The 17390-nt window shown below is 39.4% G+C and overlaps 2 protein-coding genes and 1 long non-coding RNA gene across 3 annotated transcripts in view; 1 reads left to right on the top strand and 2 right to left on the bottom strand.

Annotated features, from left to right (window-relative positions):
• The window catches only part of arhgap39 (Rho GTPase activating protein 39), an 86129-nt gene extending 83593 nt beyond the window's left edge, over window positions 1-2536 (bottom strand). Inside the window, exon 1 of the mRNA XM_056378088.1 lies at window positions 653-2536. Within this exon, the coding sequence (XP_056234063.1) occupies window positions 653-663 (11 nt within the window). The 5' untranslated portion in view covers window positions 664-2536. The remainder of the gene's footprint in view (window positions 1-652) is intronic.
• Window positions 2537-8256: 5720 nt separating this feature from the next.
• On the top strand, window positions 8257-14889 carry calr3a (calreticulin 3a). Its single transcript, XM_056378087.1, has 9 exons — window positions 8257-8447; window positions 9209-9310; window positions 10501-10704; window positions 10882-10976; window positions 11071-11280; window positions 12486-12599; window positions 12716-12859; window positions 12960-13052; window positions 13939-14889. Exons 1-9 carry the CDS (start codon window positions 8354-8356, stop codon window positions 14158-14160), a joined length of 1278 nt encoding a protein of 425 aa, XP_056234062.1. The 5' UTR covers window positions 8257-8353; the 3' UTR covers window positions 14161-14889.
• On the bottom strand, window positions 14629-17388 carry LOC130170614 (uncharacterized). Its single transcript, XR_008828019.1, has 2 exons — window positions 17298-17388; window positions 14629-17172 (listed from the first exon to the last, which is right to left on the bottom strand). It is a non-coding gene; the product is annotated as an uncharacterized LOC130170614 (long non-coding RNA).
• Between the last annotated feature and the right edge of the window lie 2 nt (window positions 17389-17390).

Genomic DNA, 17390 nt, shown 5'->3' with positions numbered 1-17390 from the left:
GGAAGCCGGAGTATTTCTGCATATTGACAACTACAGAGCTAAATCAGGTGGTGTTACAAAGATGACGGGATGGTGCCACACTTCTCCATTTCGAGTGGCTCCTCTCATGGGAGGCGCCTCCATCCATCATGATGATGAGAGATGCTGCTGCGAGTGTGGATTTGGATCAACCTGGCGAGCCGAGCGTCAACACGCACTGATAATGGTTCATCGGTGGGTTTGCTGTTAGCGTCATGCTAGGAAAGCAGGTTAGCTGCATTTCAGCAAAGAGACGGCAATTTAGACCGACAGGTGCAACAGCATCATCCTCATCATCCTCATCCTCATCATCATCCAGCCGTACAGCCTCCCTCTACCGCTCCCTCCACCTTGATGAATATCCTGAGGAAAAATGCCCAAACCAGCAACCAGCGACCCGGCGAGCGGACACACAACAAGTCTGGATTCACACATATGTTTCCCTTTATGAGTAATGAAATTCAGATTGAAGCGCGTGAGCGGTTAAGTGACCAGCTAGCTAACACCCGCTTCGGCACAGAGACCATACGAACCGCTGTTAACCTCGTCGCTGGGCTGGCTGCCTCCCTCTCAGAGGAGACATCGAAAACAACAGCGAGCGGGAAAAACACACCTCATATGTTGAGAGACTCACCTTTCTGCCATTTTCCCGACGGTTGTTAAAATCCGTTTAGAATAAATCCCACAACGTCTCCCATGTTGCCGAAATTGCGGTCGCCGCAGTCAACGAGTCACTCCTGCCAGACCAGCGTCAAGCTCTCAACAACGATAAACGCCGGGTCTGATCAGCGCCTTCACAATAAAAGCCTCTCACCAACTGTGTAAGCGTACCATCCGTTTTGTAAATGTACCTTAATTATTGTACATATTTGGATTATTTTAATCATAAGTTTACCATATTAATTTGTGTTGTAGGCTATATTAAGTAGTGCAATATTATTTGAGTTTATCATATTTTTTAATTAAGATTACATCTTTAGTTTATTATATAATTTTGTTATCAGTTGCAGTACTTTTTTATTTCATATATAATTTGTAGTTGTAACATTTAAGTTGGTTATTTTCATTTTTGGTTCCCACCTGGCATTGTTGCAGTGGGAAAGGTGTGGATGCACATGTCCTGCTAAGTGAGAAGAATAAAGTGGAGTCAACTGTCCTGCTGTGTTGGTGGTGATTAGACAGTTAAAAGAAAATTGTAGCAGTCACCCACAGCCTGGCGAGACTGGAGAACACTACCAACCGCTGAGACATAAGGGTTACATAAATATAAAAATATCCCAGAAAATATAAATGAGATACAGAACTGAAGCAGTACACTAGTTTTATGTTAGAATATCATAGTCATTTAGATATACAGGTATGATAAAAAAAAAAAATTAAAAAAAGGAAAACATTATGAGGGACTCATGATACAAAATAACAATTAGTAGCTTGAAAAGCTTAATTTACTGCATTTATGTAATTAGTTGTATGTATGTATTGTTGGGCAAAATACTGAACCCCACATTGCCCCTGATGGCTGTTCCATCAGGGTGTGAATGTGGCAAGTATTGTAATGCGCTTTGAGTGGTATTAAGACCAGAAAAGCGCTATATAAGTGCAAGTCCATTTACCATTTTTTATGAATTTAATGGAAAGTATTTTATCCCTTAATGAATGTCAATTACAAAACCAAATAGACAATTTCTTGATGTCCCAAAAGCTTTTATAATAAGGTGGCTGTACTGGGTGTATTTTATGAGTCTACACTACATACTTGTGGACCTATTTAAGTTAAGGTAAAACAATTCAGACACAACTGGCAACCTGCTCCAACAGATGTTCTCCAATTTGATCATTTTTCTCATAATAATAGCCACAGTTGTTTTGGTTGTACAGTCACAGCAGAAAGAAAGAATCAGTCCACAGAGGTTAACACTACAAAATTCAGCATTTTCCTCACAGATTCACCAAAGTTAGAGAAAATGCATCAACAACAAAAGCAAATGTCCACACCTACTATTTTATTCTGAAGATAACATTTGAGAACTTCCGGTATTCGTGTTGCTAATGCTAGCTACCTTGACGCAAACGAAAACGGGTATTGCTTGTTTCAAGTGGTGATGCACTGATGTTGAATGGAAACGACAGTACATATAGGACTGTTGTTACTAATGCAGAGATCACCAGAGATTTCACTGCATTCTTGTTCCACTGTCGGGGTGGAGGAGGTGGTAGTCAATCCCAGCATGCTCTGGGGCACCCTGGACAAGTCTCTGATGCATCACAGGGCTACCACAGAAATACAGACTCTCCTATTCAAAGCCTGTCTGATGACTATTTGGAGACATCCTCCCATGTGACTGTGGGGTGAAACTCATGAGCGCACAGAGGAAACATGAACTCAAAACATGGAAGAGCAGGAATCAACAACTTCATCAGAACAACGTTCAACCTGTTCACCACCAAAGTCATTTTGTTATCATGGCTCTAAATGTGCTGGGATATGATCATTGAAAAGTTGAAGTCCTGTTATGTGATGCTATCAGCATCACACCAGTTATGTGATGCTATCAGCATCACATAACTGGTACATGCACGTCATTGTCACAGTATTAAACAAAAGATAATTCCTGATCCTGGTCTGTTGCTTCTCACCACACCTTTGGTCTTAAATCTGCACTTCCAGTTTTTTGTACAATCACCAACTCACATTTCTCCATAGTGACTGAGCTGACACAGTCAGCACAACACAACACAATCACTCACAATCTAATCTCAGTTCACAATCTAACATACACACAAGATTACAAAATTATACGTGCGACATTCTGTTGCACCTACATTTACGCAAACATAATATATGTACATATATTGAATTTCCATATATAAAATATGTAAGTGTAAACATAAATAAAACTAAAACACAAGTGTAAAAGTTATGGCCTGATTGCAGCCCCAGGTGGACATTCAGCAGACAACATGTAAATATTTGGTTTCATAAATATTTGAGCCTAATTTAGAAACCACATCTACAAATGTTAGCTAAAGTTTTTGCTTTTGACTTCAACAAAAAGAGTAATGATAGATATGAAGTTGAACTGTAAACCTATAAATTAAATTTCATCCACAATAGCAACAAACATAGTGATAACTGTCAAATAAGATACCTGCTGAATTAAGGCTCATACCTGGAAGCCTTTTTACATGTTGTTAGGTGTCTGATTGTCAGGTGTTGTTGTAGCCACCAAACACTTTTTTGAGTTCAAGAAATACCCCAAATTTATTTTCATTATTTTCTACTTTAGTTGATAATTCCTCCACTAGTGCCTGTCAAGTAGTTGTACGTAGTCTCTGTGACGCCCCAACAGCTTCCTGAAGAGCCATCTTGGCAGTGCCTGAAAAGGTGGGGCTTCTGTGGAGCTGAGACATCAGTTTGTAGCGCTCTCCCACCTGTCACTCAAAGAAGCCACGCCCTCAATTCTCCATAACTTCAAGCCTTAATAAAAATGTAAACAGGTGAGTTGTATAAACAGGTGTCATGAAGGAGGAAATTAGTCATAGAACCAAAACTGTTTTTGTACCAGGATGTAAACATGTTTATTTCTGCTGTAAAGTTGGACATTTTAACATGGGAGTCTATGGGGATTGAGCGAGACTCTAGTGGTCATTAGAGGAACTGCAGCTTTTAACACTTCAGTGTTAGCTTTATTTTTCAGCCTTGGAGGTTGATGCTTGATCTTATGTCATATTAGTTGACAAGTTTTAAGTTCATAGGGAGGGTTATAAATATTGGTACATAGTTACTAACATCATTATGAGCATCCTCCTGCTGCTTTAACTTCAATTACACTGAAAGCCTACTGCAGCATTGCAAGTGTTGCTTTTATTATATAAATTGTAATTGTGGAATAGAAACTGTAGAAAAGATTGTGTTGACATGTTTCGTGTCCATGTGAGTTTAGCACACATGTAAAGCAGCTCACCGCTCTTTATTTTTATCCATTCATTAATAAAACATCTCATATCCATCAATTTCATCAAGTAATTGTGGTTGAAATGAATAATGTAATGTAATGTTTAAATGTGGTTATAAGCATTAGCTGATCTTGCACCAACCTGTTACCATCGCTGAGGTTACCTATGTTGAGTTTAGGGAAAGGAGGAGCACTTGTGAGTCACATGGTCTTATTTAGCTAGTAGTTTGTGTGGAGTCAGCTGGCAGAATGTTGCTTTTTGATTGGTGGGGAAGGAAAATGTGGATGTCAACAACTGTTTTTGATTCCCTGAACCCTATCATAAACCTTTTCACCTGTTCGCAGCTGTCTGCTCCTGCTTCCTTCATTTGAGCTTGTGAGCCGAAGGCTGCCTCTGGACTGACAGGATAAATCAGGTACTGGAACTATAGAAGCTTCAGATCCTGACCTGCCAGTGGACTCTTTTATTTTGCAGTCTGCTGGGGCAGCAGCATGTCAGACATGAACACAAGGAGACTGGACAAACTGCTCAAAAAGGCTGGGTCTGTGCTTGGCAGGAAGTGGACAGATGCATGCAATGTAAGATGGAGGCCATCTTGGACTATACCAACAACATTCTGGCAGGACAGAGAAGCAGCTACAGCTGCAGCAAACATCTCATCTCACTGCGCTGCAGAACAGATTATTGTTTACTTATTATTGTTAATCTATCTATCTATCTATCTATCTATCTATCTATCTATCTATCTATGCATCGATCTATCTATCTACTTGGCACGTGTACAGTGTATTGACAGAATTCTTCACACTAACTTTTGTTTCTGTTGCTGTGAACTTTAACCTGAAATTTATCTTCGTCATTTAACAAAACAAAATCTGAATTTGAGTGTATAACTAATTCGTTATCCGAGGTTGAGTTTCAGTTTCCATGCAGGGATCAGTGATGTTCATTTATCATGAACTCACTCTGACCTCTAGTACAGACTGTGGGGACCATCTGTGGCCACTGTTGGTACTGCCTGGACAAACTTATTGAAGTGTCAGTATTATTTTATCTCAAACCAAAGTTCATTCTTTTACATTGTAAATCCTATTATATGGAGAGAAGCATTTATGTATTATACAGACAGATACAAACAGGTACTGTACCTACATCCTGAAATAATTATACACAACTCATCCCCTATGGCTGACATTCTTCTTGACTCTCTTAAGTTAAAAGTTTGATTGAAAGACTCTGTACCATAAAATATTCTGACTTTGGTCATTTTTTGTCATTTTTTACCACAATACATGCATTACACTCACTCACACTCAATCACAGCCTGTCTGCAGTTTATAAAGGTTCAAGTGATAACTTCCTCCTCTTATCTGTTGGTCTCTAGTTCCCCACATCCAATCAGACATTAAAACGTTGTGCAATGTCTAATTCTATCGTGTCCAATCTGAAACTTTATGTATAACCTGTCAACGTGGTGACAAAAGAAGAATCTGATCATGTTTTTAAGTCAGGACATGTACTCTACTTATATTTTTTTGCTAATTTCACTCAAGATGTCAGCAAGATGCTGAAAAGAAAAATGTTTTTGCATAAATAAAGAGTTAATTATTTCTTTTCTATTAACTAATTTTCTTCTTATTACAGAAATAATTATATTAATAATGTTTAATTTTAAGAAATCAATATGATCAATAAGATGCTTTTTTATGAATGAAATATTTTCAAGTGCATGAAGTGGTTTAACCACTGAAAACCCCAGACTTGGGGGACCTGTAATGGATGAATAAATGGATTGTAATACATTGGGGATTTTGCTATAATGAGTTTTGTGCACAGACTTTTAAGAATTTAAAGCTACATAGATTAAAAATTACCAACATTTAAAATTTAAATAAAGTATCATGATAAATACACCCTGAATTCACATTTTCATAAAAAGAAATCAGTCCCTTAAAAAATGAAAACACGGCGCGTCATGTGGCGTAGTGGTTTAAGCAGGCGCCCCATGTGTAGAGGCCACAGTCCTCGCCGCAGTCGGCCCCGGCTCGAGTCCCGCATCGGACGGCCTTTACTGCATGTCATTCCCCCTCCCTCGCCTCCCCATTTCCTGTCTCTCTACTGTCCTGTCAAATAAAGGCATAAAAAGACCCCCCCCCCCAAAAAAAACACTGTATGGATGCCTTTCAGTTAAGTCACTTAAAAAACTCTTAATCAGACAGAAAACCCATTAGAAAAATCTTCAATCAATCAACTGTCATTTAGACTTGTGTTCAGACCCTGTGCTGTGGCTCTCTTAAATGTTGTCTGTTTAATTTGATTTTCCTTTAGATGTATATAGAACTTGGCTCTGTATATAAAGCTAAGTCCAAAATTATCTTAATTAATCATTAATTATAATTAATCTTACCCCTTCCATTTTTTCACATTTTATTATGTTGCTGCCTAATGCCAAAATAAAAATTTTAAAAAATCATTTTCCCCTCACCAATCTACAGTCAATACAGCATAATAAAAAAAAAGTCAAAACAGAATTCTAGAAATTTTTTTTAATTTATTAAAAAGGAAAAACTGAAATATCACATTGACATTAGTATTCATACACTTTGCTATGTGATGTCAACTGCATCATGTAATAATGCATTATTACATGAGTGCTCAGTAGTCATCACTACATATGTACTACATATACAGTATATTAAATGATTCAGGGGCCGACCCAGACCCATCTCCAAACTCGGCCTTCATTTTGATCTCAGCGTGACTGTATCTTGTAAAGTTGTGATGGTATCATGGTGACAAAATCTGTCCACAGGCATGTAAACACCTTCCCAAATGAGTGTGAATTATACAATGATAATCAGGGGGGGTCAGCATTTACTTATACATTGGGTTTACTCGGATCCCAGTGCATTGCAGCCACGTGCTTCAGTGAACTGAAGTGTTACAATTCTTACAGTATCTGGCTTGTTAAACTAAAGCTTTCAAATAAATGTTGTGGGGTAGGAAGTACAATATTTCCTCTCTCGTGGCTTTAGTCTGACCAGTGATCACTTGGTCAGTCAGTCAGTGACATTCGCCTTTAAAAGGCTGGCCCCTGCTGTTGTGGTCCATCAAAAAGAATAACTAACCCACCACGGCTGCACAAAAGACTATTAACATGAAATAATAAACTCTATATTGATGTCAAAACATATCTCTACAACAACTAATCCTCCATTGTGTCGCTGCTAATGACTGAGGCAACATTGGAAATGATATGTGTTAGCTAGCTAACATTAGGTAACTAAACTGAGAATTAAGGCTAAAGTTAGAAACTAGCTGACATTAACTGTAACTTAAGCAAAAGTTAATATCAAGGTTTAGAAATGGTATGGTCCATTTAGTAAAGTGGTCCAAGTCAGACTCCCCCAAAGCCCCCCTAAATCAAACCATGCTGCCCAAGTACCCAAAACCACCTCAGTAGTAGTTCCTGCTACTGTAGGTGTGTCCAGGGACATTTACCATGATGACACACACACACACACACACACACACACACACACCCACACACACACACACAAACACACTCGCTCGCTCACTCACTCACACACACACACACACACACACACACACACACACCACACACACACACACACAAACACACTCGCTCGCTCACTCACTCACACACACACACACACACACACACACACACACACACACACACACACACTCGCTTGCTCACTCACTCACACACACACACACACACACACACACACACACACACACACACACACACACACACACAAGGTGGTTACCATATGATATGAAACCTTTGTACATCATATAACATAGAAAACAATCAAGTATCACCTCACATTCCTATTTTCCCAACTGGTCATTGTGTGGAGGATGTGGACATCTGTAACACACCTTTTATAGGACTGAACAAACCAAACAAAGGGACATCTTCAGCCGGTCATCCGCAGTCGTTACTAATGAATCAGGAGTTTAACTAATTACTCAGTGGAACCAGTTTTTTTTTAATAAACCAGTTAATCCTGTTCTTGTCATTGGCATTATAATGTCATTATAATATCATTATCAGATCAACATAAGCTGGTTATAAGGTGCTCCTATTTTCAGGTAGGAATGAATCACACATTTTGGACTTCTCTCGCCCCCACCCTTCTCCGATTTCGTCCGCTTACACCCGAGCTCTTCCGAAATATAACTCGTGGTCTCATTTCATTGGCTAGACGTTTGTCCAATGAGCAGCGGCCATCTGTGCAGGGCTCGGTGCAGTTGAAGTTCTCGGGTTACGTTTCCTCCGGTCTTTATTAGCTGCTTCCTCCTCGGCTCTGCTCTCTTCACCCCAAGGAGCTGGACTCAAGCCGCAGACATGAAGCTTCCAGTGGCCTTTCTTGCAGTTTTTGCGTCGATAGTTGCCACTATTGACGCCACCGTCTACTTCAAGGAACAGTTTCAGGATGGAGGTGCAGTACAGCCAATTCTACGTCTCCTATAGTCTGTGTAGGCCTTTGAATGATTGTGTTGTCAAAGTGTCTGCTTTAACCGACTTCACCAGTGTCATTTCTCTCCTCAGTGTTTGCTCTGTTACATAAAATAACCTTACTGCTTTACTTTAGCATGTGAAAAAGGAGCTAGGCCATCTCATTTCTATTAGTCAAGTGAGAGATAATGTTAGCTTAAAAATACAGGTAAAGTAGCCTAATACAGCAATAAAGTAAATCTTCTAATGTTGCTTTTAAATTGTAAGCTCTCTTTATCTTGTCAAGCAACTAGAATACCAAATAATTCATGAAGTGACATCCTCATAAGTTCCTTTCACTTTTGATATCTCTCTGAACAGCGCTGAGGTCTTTCAGGTGAAATCCAGCTGGGCTGCAGTGCTGCTTCAGCTCTTAAAATAAAATAGAATAAAATAGTCAGAGTAGAAGCAGAACTTCGATGGAAAAACTAACAAGATCAGATGTGAGCTGTACAAACTGGAGACTGAAAATGGTATTGGTGTCAAATCCAAACCCCTGTCATCGAACACCTCTTTCAGACTTTATTTTCTTTAAACATCAGCTTTAATTATGAAGTCTGTGCTGCAAAAGCAGTGCAGCAATGTAATGTAGATGTGAAACATGCACTACAATAGATGTGTAATGTAGTTTGGTAATACTGCATTAACTAGCAGAAGTAGGCAACTGCCGTGAGTGACCAGCTGAGTGTGACTGCTGTGTTCCAGATGGATGGAAGAGCCGGTGGCTGGAGTCAAAGCACAAGTCAGACTACGGCCAATGGAAACTGAGCGCTGGAAAGTTCTACGGGGACGCCGAGGCTGATAAAGGTCATTCTTACTCTGTCACAGACACAATTGATTCTAATGGATTTGTCTGAAATTAGCATGTTTGCATATGTCAGATGCTTGGTTATAGTGTCTTATCATGCAAATGTAGGTAAAACAGGTTTGGTGTATGACCTGCTCTTAGCAGAGATTATTTCCAAGACTGGAATAACCTGTCAGAGGCCCTGGGCCCCTATTAACAGCCCAGCCTCTTAATGTATTGGGTACAATTTTCTGGACTTCTCCCTGGCTCCAGATTTGCTTTGTGGAATGTGTGATTTGTGTTTAATTAAACACAAATGAATCGAAAAATATTTAACACAAAAACTACATTTTTGACAAGGCGCGTTTTTAGGACACAATCTCAAGATTCCACATCAACCCACTGATGTCTGCTGATACTATACTATACTATAGTATAGTGATGTGTACTTTTTTTAATTTTTTTTTTTTATAATATTTTCATTTGGGATACAACAATGAATATAGAAATATATGATTACAAGTATTTCCCTTTTTTATGGCAGGAACACCCCCAGGCCCTCAAATAAGGCCTTGAGGTCAAGATTTCACGAACACTGTCTCTGTATAGAAAATAACACCAATAATAAATTATAATATATGAATAAATATTTCAAATATCAAATAAGTGATCCAGAGTTCCATTTATGAAAACACTTTGCTGAAGCACCTTTCACAAAGAATATTATCTTTTCTAATTTTCAAATACATGACATCCTTAAGCCACAGAGAAATAGATGGAACTTTCGGAAGTTTCCATTAAAGTAAAATACGTCATGTTCCAAAAGAGAGGTAAAGGCTAACATATCTAACTGAAGGATTAAGATGGGAATAGTCAACAGAGACGGTGATGTGTATTCATAAACAAATATTTATTGAAGGAAGCACAAACCTGAACTTTTAGGGCAGCTGCCCAGTTTGCCCAGCTGGTTATATCTCACTCACTGAGAACCTGGCACACAAAAATTCATGATCACTTTTGATAAATACAAAAACAATGGAAACCTGATCAATAAGAAATTCCAAACATCAAACTGGGGAAGAGATGTGATCTGATAAGGTCCAAGGAATAAATAATTCTTTATAGACATTATAAAACTTGGAACTACTACTACACAGTTGCAAACAAAGCCTTGAGATCTTGATGCTAACAGCTGTTTGCTTCTATTTAGGTGTTCAGACCAGCCAAGACGCCCGCTTCTACGCCATGTCTGCCCGCTTTGAGCCCTTCAGCAATGAGGGAAAGCCCCTGGTCATTCAGTTCACTGTCAAGCACGAGCAGAAGATCGACTGCGGAGGTGGCTACGTCAAAATCTTCCCCTCTACTCTTGACCAGAGTGACATGCACGGAGACTCTCAGTATTACATCATGTTTGGTGAGTCATGTTTGTCTTGTAGAGTCAACCGAGGTTCACCGTAGAACACAACTGTTGGCGAGCATTTGGAGGGATGTTTGCAGTGATTTCTTTGTGTTTGAAGTTTAGTCATTATTGTGCTTCCTGTGCAGTGTTAAATAAAGGAAATTAAATATATACCATGACCTGTGTCTCCAGGGCCTGACATCTGTGGATACAGCACAAAGAAGGTTCATGTTATCTTGAACTACAAGGGCCAAAACCATCTCATCAAGAAAGACATCAAATGCAAGGTAGTCTCTGCATAAAGCATCTGGAATTATTTAAACTTTTGTCTTCTGAACATGAAGTTTTTTGCTGACTAACTTTCCTACCCCCTCTCCCCAGGATGACGAGCTGACCCACCTGTACACACTGATACTGAACCCAGACCAGACATACGAGGTGAAGATCAACAATGAGAAGGTTGAGTCTGGCTCCCTGGAGGAGGACTGGGACATACTGCCCCCAAAGAAGATCAAGGACCCCGAGGCCAAGAAACCCAGTGACTGGGACGACAGGGCCAAGATCGACGACCCCAGTGACACCAAGCCTGAGGTGGGAGACCACTTCCTTTTCATGTGTCATGGCTTGTGTTTTTGACCTGATTGTATTTACAACATACTTAATTAATCCTGTTAATTCTCATACAGATAATTTGTTTCTTTTAACACAGTTTGGGGATTGATTTGTTAATCCTGGATAAAGTTATCTTGAATGACCATGTGCTCTTATTTTGAAATAAAAGCAAAATGATTAGAGAGTTGAAAGCATGATCAGCAATCATGTGTCTGGATGAGCACAATGAGTTAGGTGTATTGCGCTAGGTGTGAAGTCTCCCAGCATGCACTGGGACTAGATTCCTGGACATTAGTCTTGATTTCTTGTTCTACGTATGTCTGTCACCATAATTATGTTAACGACTGATCGTATGACCTAGATGTTTTTTTTTTGCTGACCTCAAAAGTGTCACCAATATTTTAGCATGATGCCAGAATAAACAGCAGGGTTTTCACTATTATTATATTATCTTATATTATGATATATTACACTATTTATATTATAAGCGTATTTTCACACACACACACGCACACACACACACAAACCATCAGTGACAGCCACAGTGAACCAGGTGAGGGGAACATAATGTGTTGCTGAGGCTAATGGTATATATTAGCATAAATAATTTTTTAAAGATTTAAAAATCCTGTATTTCAGCTAAACTAGAATAAAACTGAGGTGCAGACAACTCTGCAACACAATCAGCGCTCATAGGCCTTTGTGAATATAAATGATTCCTGTTTTGTTAAAGATTAGGAGACGAAAATTCATCCTTTATTTGCTTGATTGTCACAGAACTTTGAAGGAATAAGTCTCAGCTGGTTCAAACTGTAGGAAGACTGTGTAAGGTTCTCACTGTAAGAAACTAGACCACAGCTCTACTGGCCTCTCGTCACTGGTCACCACTGAAGCTCAGAATCAGTGTGTTTGATCTTTTCTGCTTTTGTTTGATTGTAATCAATTAATTGTGATGATTCCTCTACATCTTACATGTTCTCATCTGAAATCATATTTCAGTCTAAATCACTTGATTGTTTTCACAACTGTTCAAAGTAAAATTGACACCAGCTTTAAAGAACTGATAATCTTGTGTCAAATAGTCAAGGGTCAAATTAAGCTAATTCAGTTTTCATGTACATAGCCCAGTGTGCACCATGTTATGACAAAGTATTTTTAGTGACTCCGGTCCTGCTGTCTTCCAGGACTGGGACAAGCCAGAGACCATCCCTGACCCTGATGCCAAGAAGCCTGATGACTGGGACGAGGACATGGATGGAGAGTGGGAAGCTGCCATGATCACCAACCCAGAGTATAAGGTACAGGGCTTGGGCAGAGCTGTGATTGATCACCATTTAATATTGTGAAGGCATTACTTCTATCTAACTTACCAACACCATCAGTAGTTCTAACTCCTGGTGTCTTGTCTTCGCAGGGAGAGTGGAAACCCAAGCAGATTGACAACCCTGACTACAAGGGATCTTGGGTCCACCCTGAGATCGACAACCCAGACTACTCTCACGATGCCACAATGTACAAGTTTGACAGCATTGGTGTCCTGGGCCTGGATTTGTGGCAGGTAATTTCCACTAACCCACTGAGAGTCAAGATAAGAAGAATAATCACTTCTTTCACGTCTTCATTTCTTGAATAAATAATGTGAATGTGTTTTTGTTTAGGTTAAATCTGGCACCATCTTTGACAACTTCCTGATCGCCGATGACGTCAAAGAAGCTGAGGAATTTGGGAAGGAAACCTGGGGAGTTACTAAGGTAGGACTGTACTTTGAAATACAAAACACAGAAGTGTGTATTCAGCACAACATAAAACATCTGCAGGGTTTGATTCCCAGTAGCACTTTATATTATAAGCGTATTAACACACACACACACACACACACACACACACACACACACACACACACACACACACACACACACACACACACACACACACACAAACAAACAGTGACAGCCACAGGTGAACCATGTGAGGGAGTCTTGGGTCTATACAAAAAGTACCCTGAGAACTTCTCTTATGATTTGACATCATATAAATAAATGTACTTGACTTGACATCATTGTAGTTGTTGTTTGAGGTCACTTGGTGAAGCATATCAGGAGAGAGTGATTGGCCATCCCAAATATAGATAAATGGGTACAAGAAAATGCAGAGGAAAAAAAGTAGAAAGGCTTTTCTCACTGCATTCTCGTCTGAGCTTGTTCTTACTGACCTGTCATGGTCACATTCAGGCTCGCCCATTAAACGTAGGGTGCAGGTTTTTATCTCTGGCTCCATTTGTCCACAAGCTGGAGTGTAAGACTTGAGGGGGAAATGTAATTATTTTTGGAAGATGAACTTTGGTCTCAGAAGCAAATTTTATTATATGTTGCGTTCCATAACTGAACTCTTAAATGCATCTTCAAACTTTACTCGGAAAGAGTAAAGTGTAATGAATTTATATAGTGACTGCTCTCACTACTGACAGTGCACAAAATGACATTGATGAGTGGAAACACAGTAAAACATTTTAATGAATTTATTGAATACAAAGTAAGTTATTAATGTACAATATCATCTGCAGTGTATAGATTGTTGTAGTCTAACAACAGCATCCTCCTGTTCAAAACATTAAAACAACGCCTGTTTTCCCATCAGGAACCAGAGAAGAAGATGAAGGATGAGCAGGAGGACATGGAGAGGAAACTGAGGGAGGAGGAAGAGAAGAGCAAGAAGAAGGACGCTGAGGGTGATGAGGAGGAGGAGGAGGAGGAGGATGAAGAGGATGGTGAGGAGGACAATGAGGAACAGGACGATGAGACAGAGGAGGACGCCGGCACAGAGGAGGACGGCGACGTCACACAGAAGGACGAGTTGTAGAGGAGCTGGCCGGAGGACTGCTGTGTGCTTCTCTGCAGGTTCAGACTAATGACAGAAAATTAGCAAAAGCCCTATGGACTCTGGCCTTTCATACAGCAGCCTTTTATTCAGGTGTAGGGGTGGGGGAAGGGTGGAAGGTGGGGTCAGATCAGATTTATTTTTTATTGATTCCCCTGTTGCTTTTTTTAGTGTTCAAAGTTGAGAAGGGTTTACATGTTTTTCCTCCTGTTCCGTGTGTTTTCTAATTTAATGTGATTTCCTGAACGTGGTGTGTGTGTGCACCCTGCAGTTCCTCACAGAGCCAAGTCATTTTTATTATTGCCTTTGGATGTCCAGTCAATCGAGGGTTCATGCACTTTTTTGTTCTCCTGTGTGAAGTTGTACTGTTCGTCTCTGGTTGATCCCCTTCATAATTTATTTAATCATCACATTCATTCCCTAAAAACACAAAGCTCTGATTTGTGCATATGTCCTTCCTCCAACTCTGTGTGTGTGTGTGTGTGTGTGTGTGTGTGTGTGTGTGTGTGTGTGTGTGTGTGTGTGTGTGTGTGTGTGTGTGTGTGTGTGAGAGAGAGAGAGACAGACAGAGAGAGAGAGTGAGACTGCATCAGAGAAACTGTGATTTTTACAATTCTCATTTCCTCATTGTCCTGGATGAGTGACTGTCCCATGGGCGCACACTGTTTTTGAGTTTCAGTGAATAAATTGAAGCTTCTCTCAACAACCTGACCTTGGTGTTCAGTGGTGACTGTGTGAACATTGTTGGCTTTATTTGAGTATGATGTGAAAAAGATTTTATGGGTGACAGAATGGAAACAAACAACAACCTGAACAAACGTGTAACCACTCAGATCTTTGCTGAGAGGCTTTAAAAAAACAGTATCTGTACTGATGTGATAGTTTCCTAATATATAACCTAGATAAGATAACCTAACCTTTAATTTGGGGAATTTACTGTAAACAAGTTAAATATCATCAGTTTATTTTTGACCTTGGTAACTGAATGTTTGATAAAATCTACTCAACTCAGTCACTTGCTAGATTTTTCTGAGTTTTCAACTACACCCAACAGTCTTGAGCAGTAAATTCACACCGCTGAGTGGCATGTCATGTTCTATGTGCAACTCCCACACCAACCATTCTAGCCTCACAGCCCCTGAAGAATTATTTTTCTCCATACCTCTCCTCACCTCTCACTGTGTCTGTCTCTCATGTGTGTTAAATAGGTGAGGAGACAGCTATACGACTCGCATTATTACAAAGACAATAGTAAACTAGAATCCTCTCCTCGTGGTTATCTGCCTCCTCCACTCAGACTAGTTTCAGGTTACATCCCTGTTTATCCAGTCATAGAAAATATGAACCATTTGTGTGAAATGTTGTCATAATTGCTGTGAAGTCTTATGTAATGGCTAAAAAGTTTTTTGTGAGGTCACACTGACCTTGACCTTTGACCACCAAAATCATAGCCGTTCGTTCTTCAGTCCTGGTAATGTGTTTTATGACATTTGAAGAAATTACTTCAAGGTGTTACGGAGATATTGTGTTCAAAAGGCCAAAACCGTGTTTTGTGAGGTCACTGTGATCTTGACCTTTGACCACCAAAATCTAATCCATTCATCCTTGAGTCCAAGTGAAGGTTTGTGCCAAATTTGAATAAGTTCTTTCAAGGCATTACTGAGATATTGCTACTGATGTCACCAGTACGGCGGAATAAAATTGTTTAGATATGGATATAGTTTATACTGTATATGGGTTTGTAAGCGTCAACTTTCTACAGTTCTCCATTGACTTAAACATCTTGTTTTTCATTTCAGAAAATGTGTCAAACTGTTGAGTCCATCAGTGTTAAAGAAGAATGAATTAAAGTAGCCTCCATAGTTTAAAGGTTTGTGACTGATATCAGGAAATGTCTCATCACAGCATTAGTGCACAAGCATTTGATAACAGCTTTCTAATACTGACACTTTATGATACATGATGCTACACACACATTTAGGTCAGTACTTAAAAAGTGTTTTACAGTGAAGCCTCACTTCTGTGGAGTGTGACCACAGTTGAGTATCAAGCCCAAACAACAGTATCAGAAGGAGGAGTACCTCCATGTGATATTGGTATGAAAATGAGACAAGTATCTTTGAACTCATTCATTCATGATGTAGAAACATGAAGAGGACTTGGACACTGTTCTTTCCTCCAGTGCCTCTTGTGTGCTCTGCTAAGCACAAATGGATCATAGTGCCAAAATCCATGTTCATTACAGTCATTAAAAGTCCCGGTTTAGGTTTGAACCAGATAATCTGCTACAGTGGTGTCAGATCAACCAGGAGCCTACAGAACCATAAGACAGGTGACACTTTCACAACTTAAATATCTTCACGGAGAATATTAGTGATCAACAGCAGCTAGCCACATTTCATAAGCTAACGTAGCGTGATGGCATACACTACCATTATTTTTTTATTTGAAGTTATTTGCAATGTTTTATTGTTCTATATATTAATATTGTGCCAACTTACTACATTCTACCAATGTGAACACCAGCTCTTCGTCAGTAGAGAGCAATAGTGGCAGCATTTTTAGAATCAGTGCTGTATTTGTTGATGATCACTGGCCTTATAATGTCGGTTATTTACAATGTGACAATGTTGAATTATTTAGTTTCTTGGGGTTTTATTGTTCTTCATGTGTAAATTTAGAAAATTAAGAGGATTTTGTCATGTTTTTATTCATTTTTTTTTTTTTTTTTTAAATTTGACAAATGTGAACATTTACAATAAAAATTGTTTAGATTTTGTACATTTTTCGTAGGTGTCAGATTATTACCATAATGGTGATGAGCGCTGATTGGAGGAGCCCCCTGGCAATTTTTTGCTTAGGGCCCCAACCAACTCTAGAATCACCTCTATGAGTTATAAAGTATGTGGAACTTTTTTTTTCTTACGTAGTATGAATGCTTTGTCTGGGTCATCACATCATTTAGGATGAAAGAAGATGCAGGGTCAGATGAAGCTGAACCGGGAGATGAAGAGATGAGACATAAAAAATGCAAAATGCCAATAGCAAGTACTTACAAATTTTTTCAATAATATATATGTACAAATTATATGTAGACACCATTTTATTGTCTCATTTACCTGGGCTCTCGGACTCTGGCTTATTTCCGACACCACCTGAAGGCGGCACTGTGCTGTACCTCACCTCCAGCAGTAGATGGCGTCCGTGCTCAA

Source organism: Seriola aureovittata, chromosome 6, assembly GCF_021018895.1.
Source record: "Seriola aureovittata isolate HTS-2021-v1 ecotype China chromosome 6, ASM2101889v1, whole genome shotgun sequence".
NCBI classification, from domain to species: Eukaryota; Metazoa; Chordata; class Actinopteri; order Carangiformes; family Carangidae; genus Seriola; species Seriola aureovittata.
Note: the sequence above shows the minus strand (reverse complement) of the source record. Positions and strands in the feature narration are given on the sequence as shown.

Excerpts from the sequence above, each read along its gene's own strand:
- calr3a (XM_056378087.1), top strand. The coding sequence starts at position 8,354 with ATGAAGCTTCCAGTGGCCTTTCTTGCAGTTTTTGCGTCGATAGTTGCC. Across the intron at positions 9,311-10,500 it reads GGACGCCGAGGCTGATAAAG|GTGTTCAGACCAGCCAAGAC; the intron begins GTCATTCTTACT and ends GCTTCTATTTAG. Across the intron at positions 10,977-11,070 it reads AGAAAGACATCAAATGCAAG|GATGACGAGCTGACCCACCT; the intron begins GTAGTCTCTGCA and ends CCCTCTCCCCAG.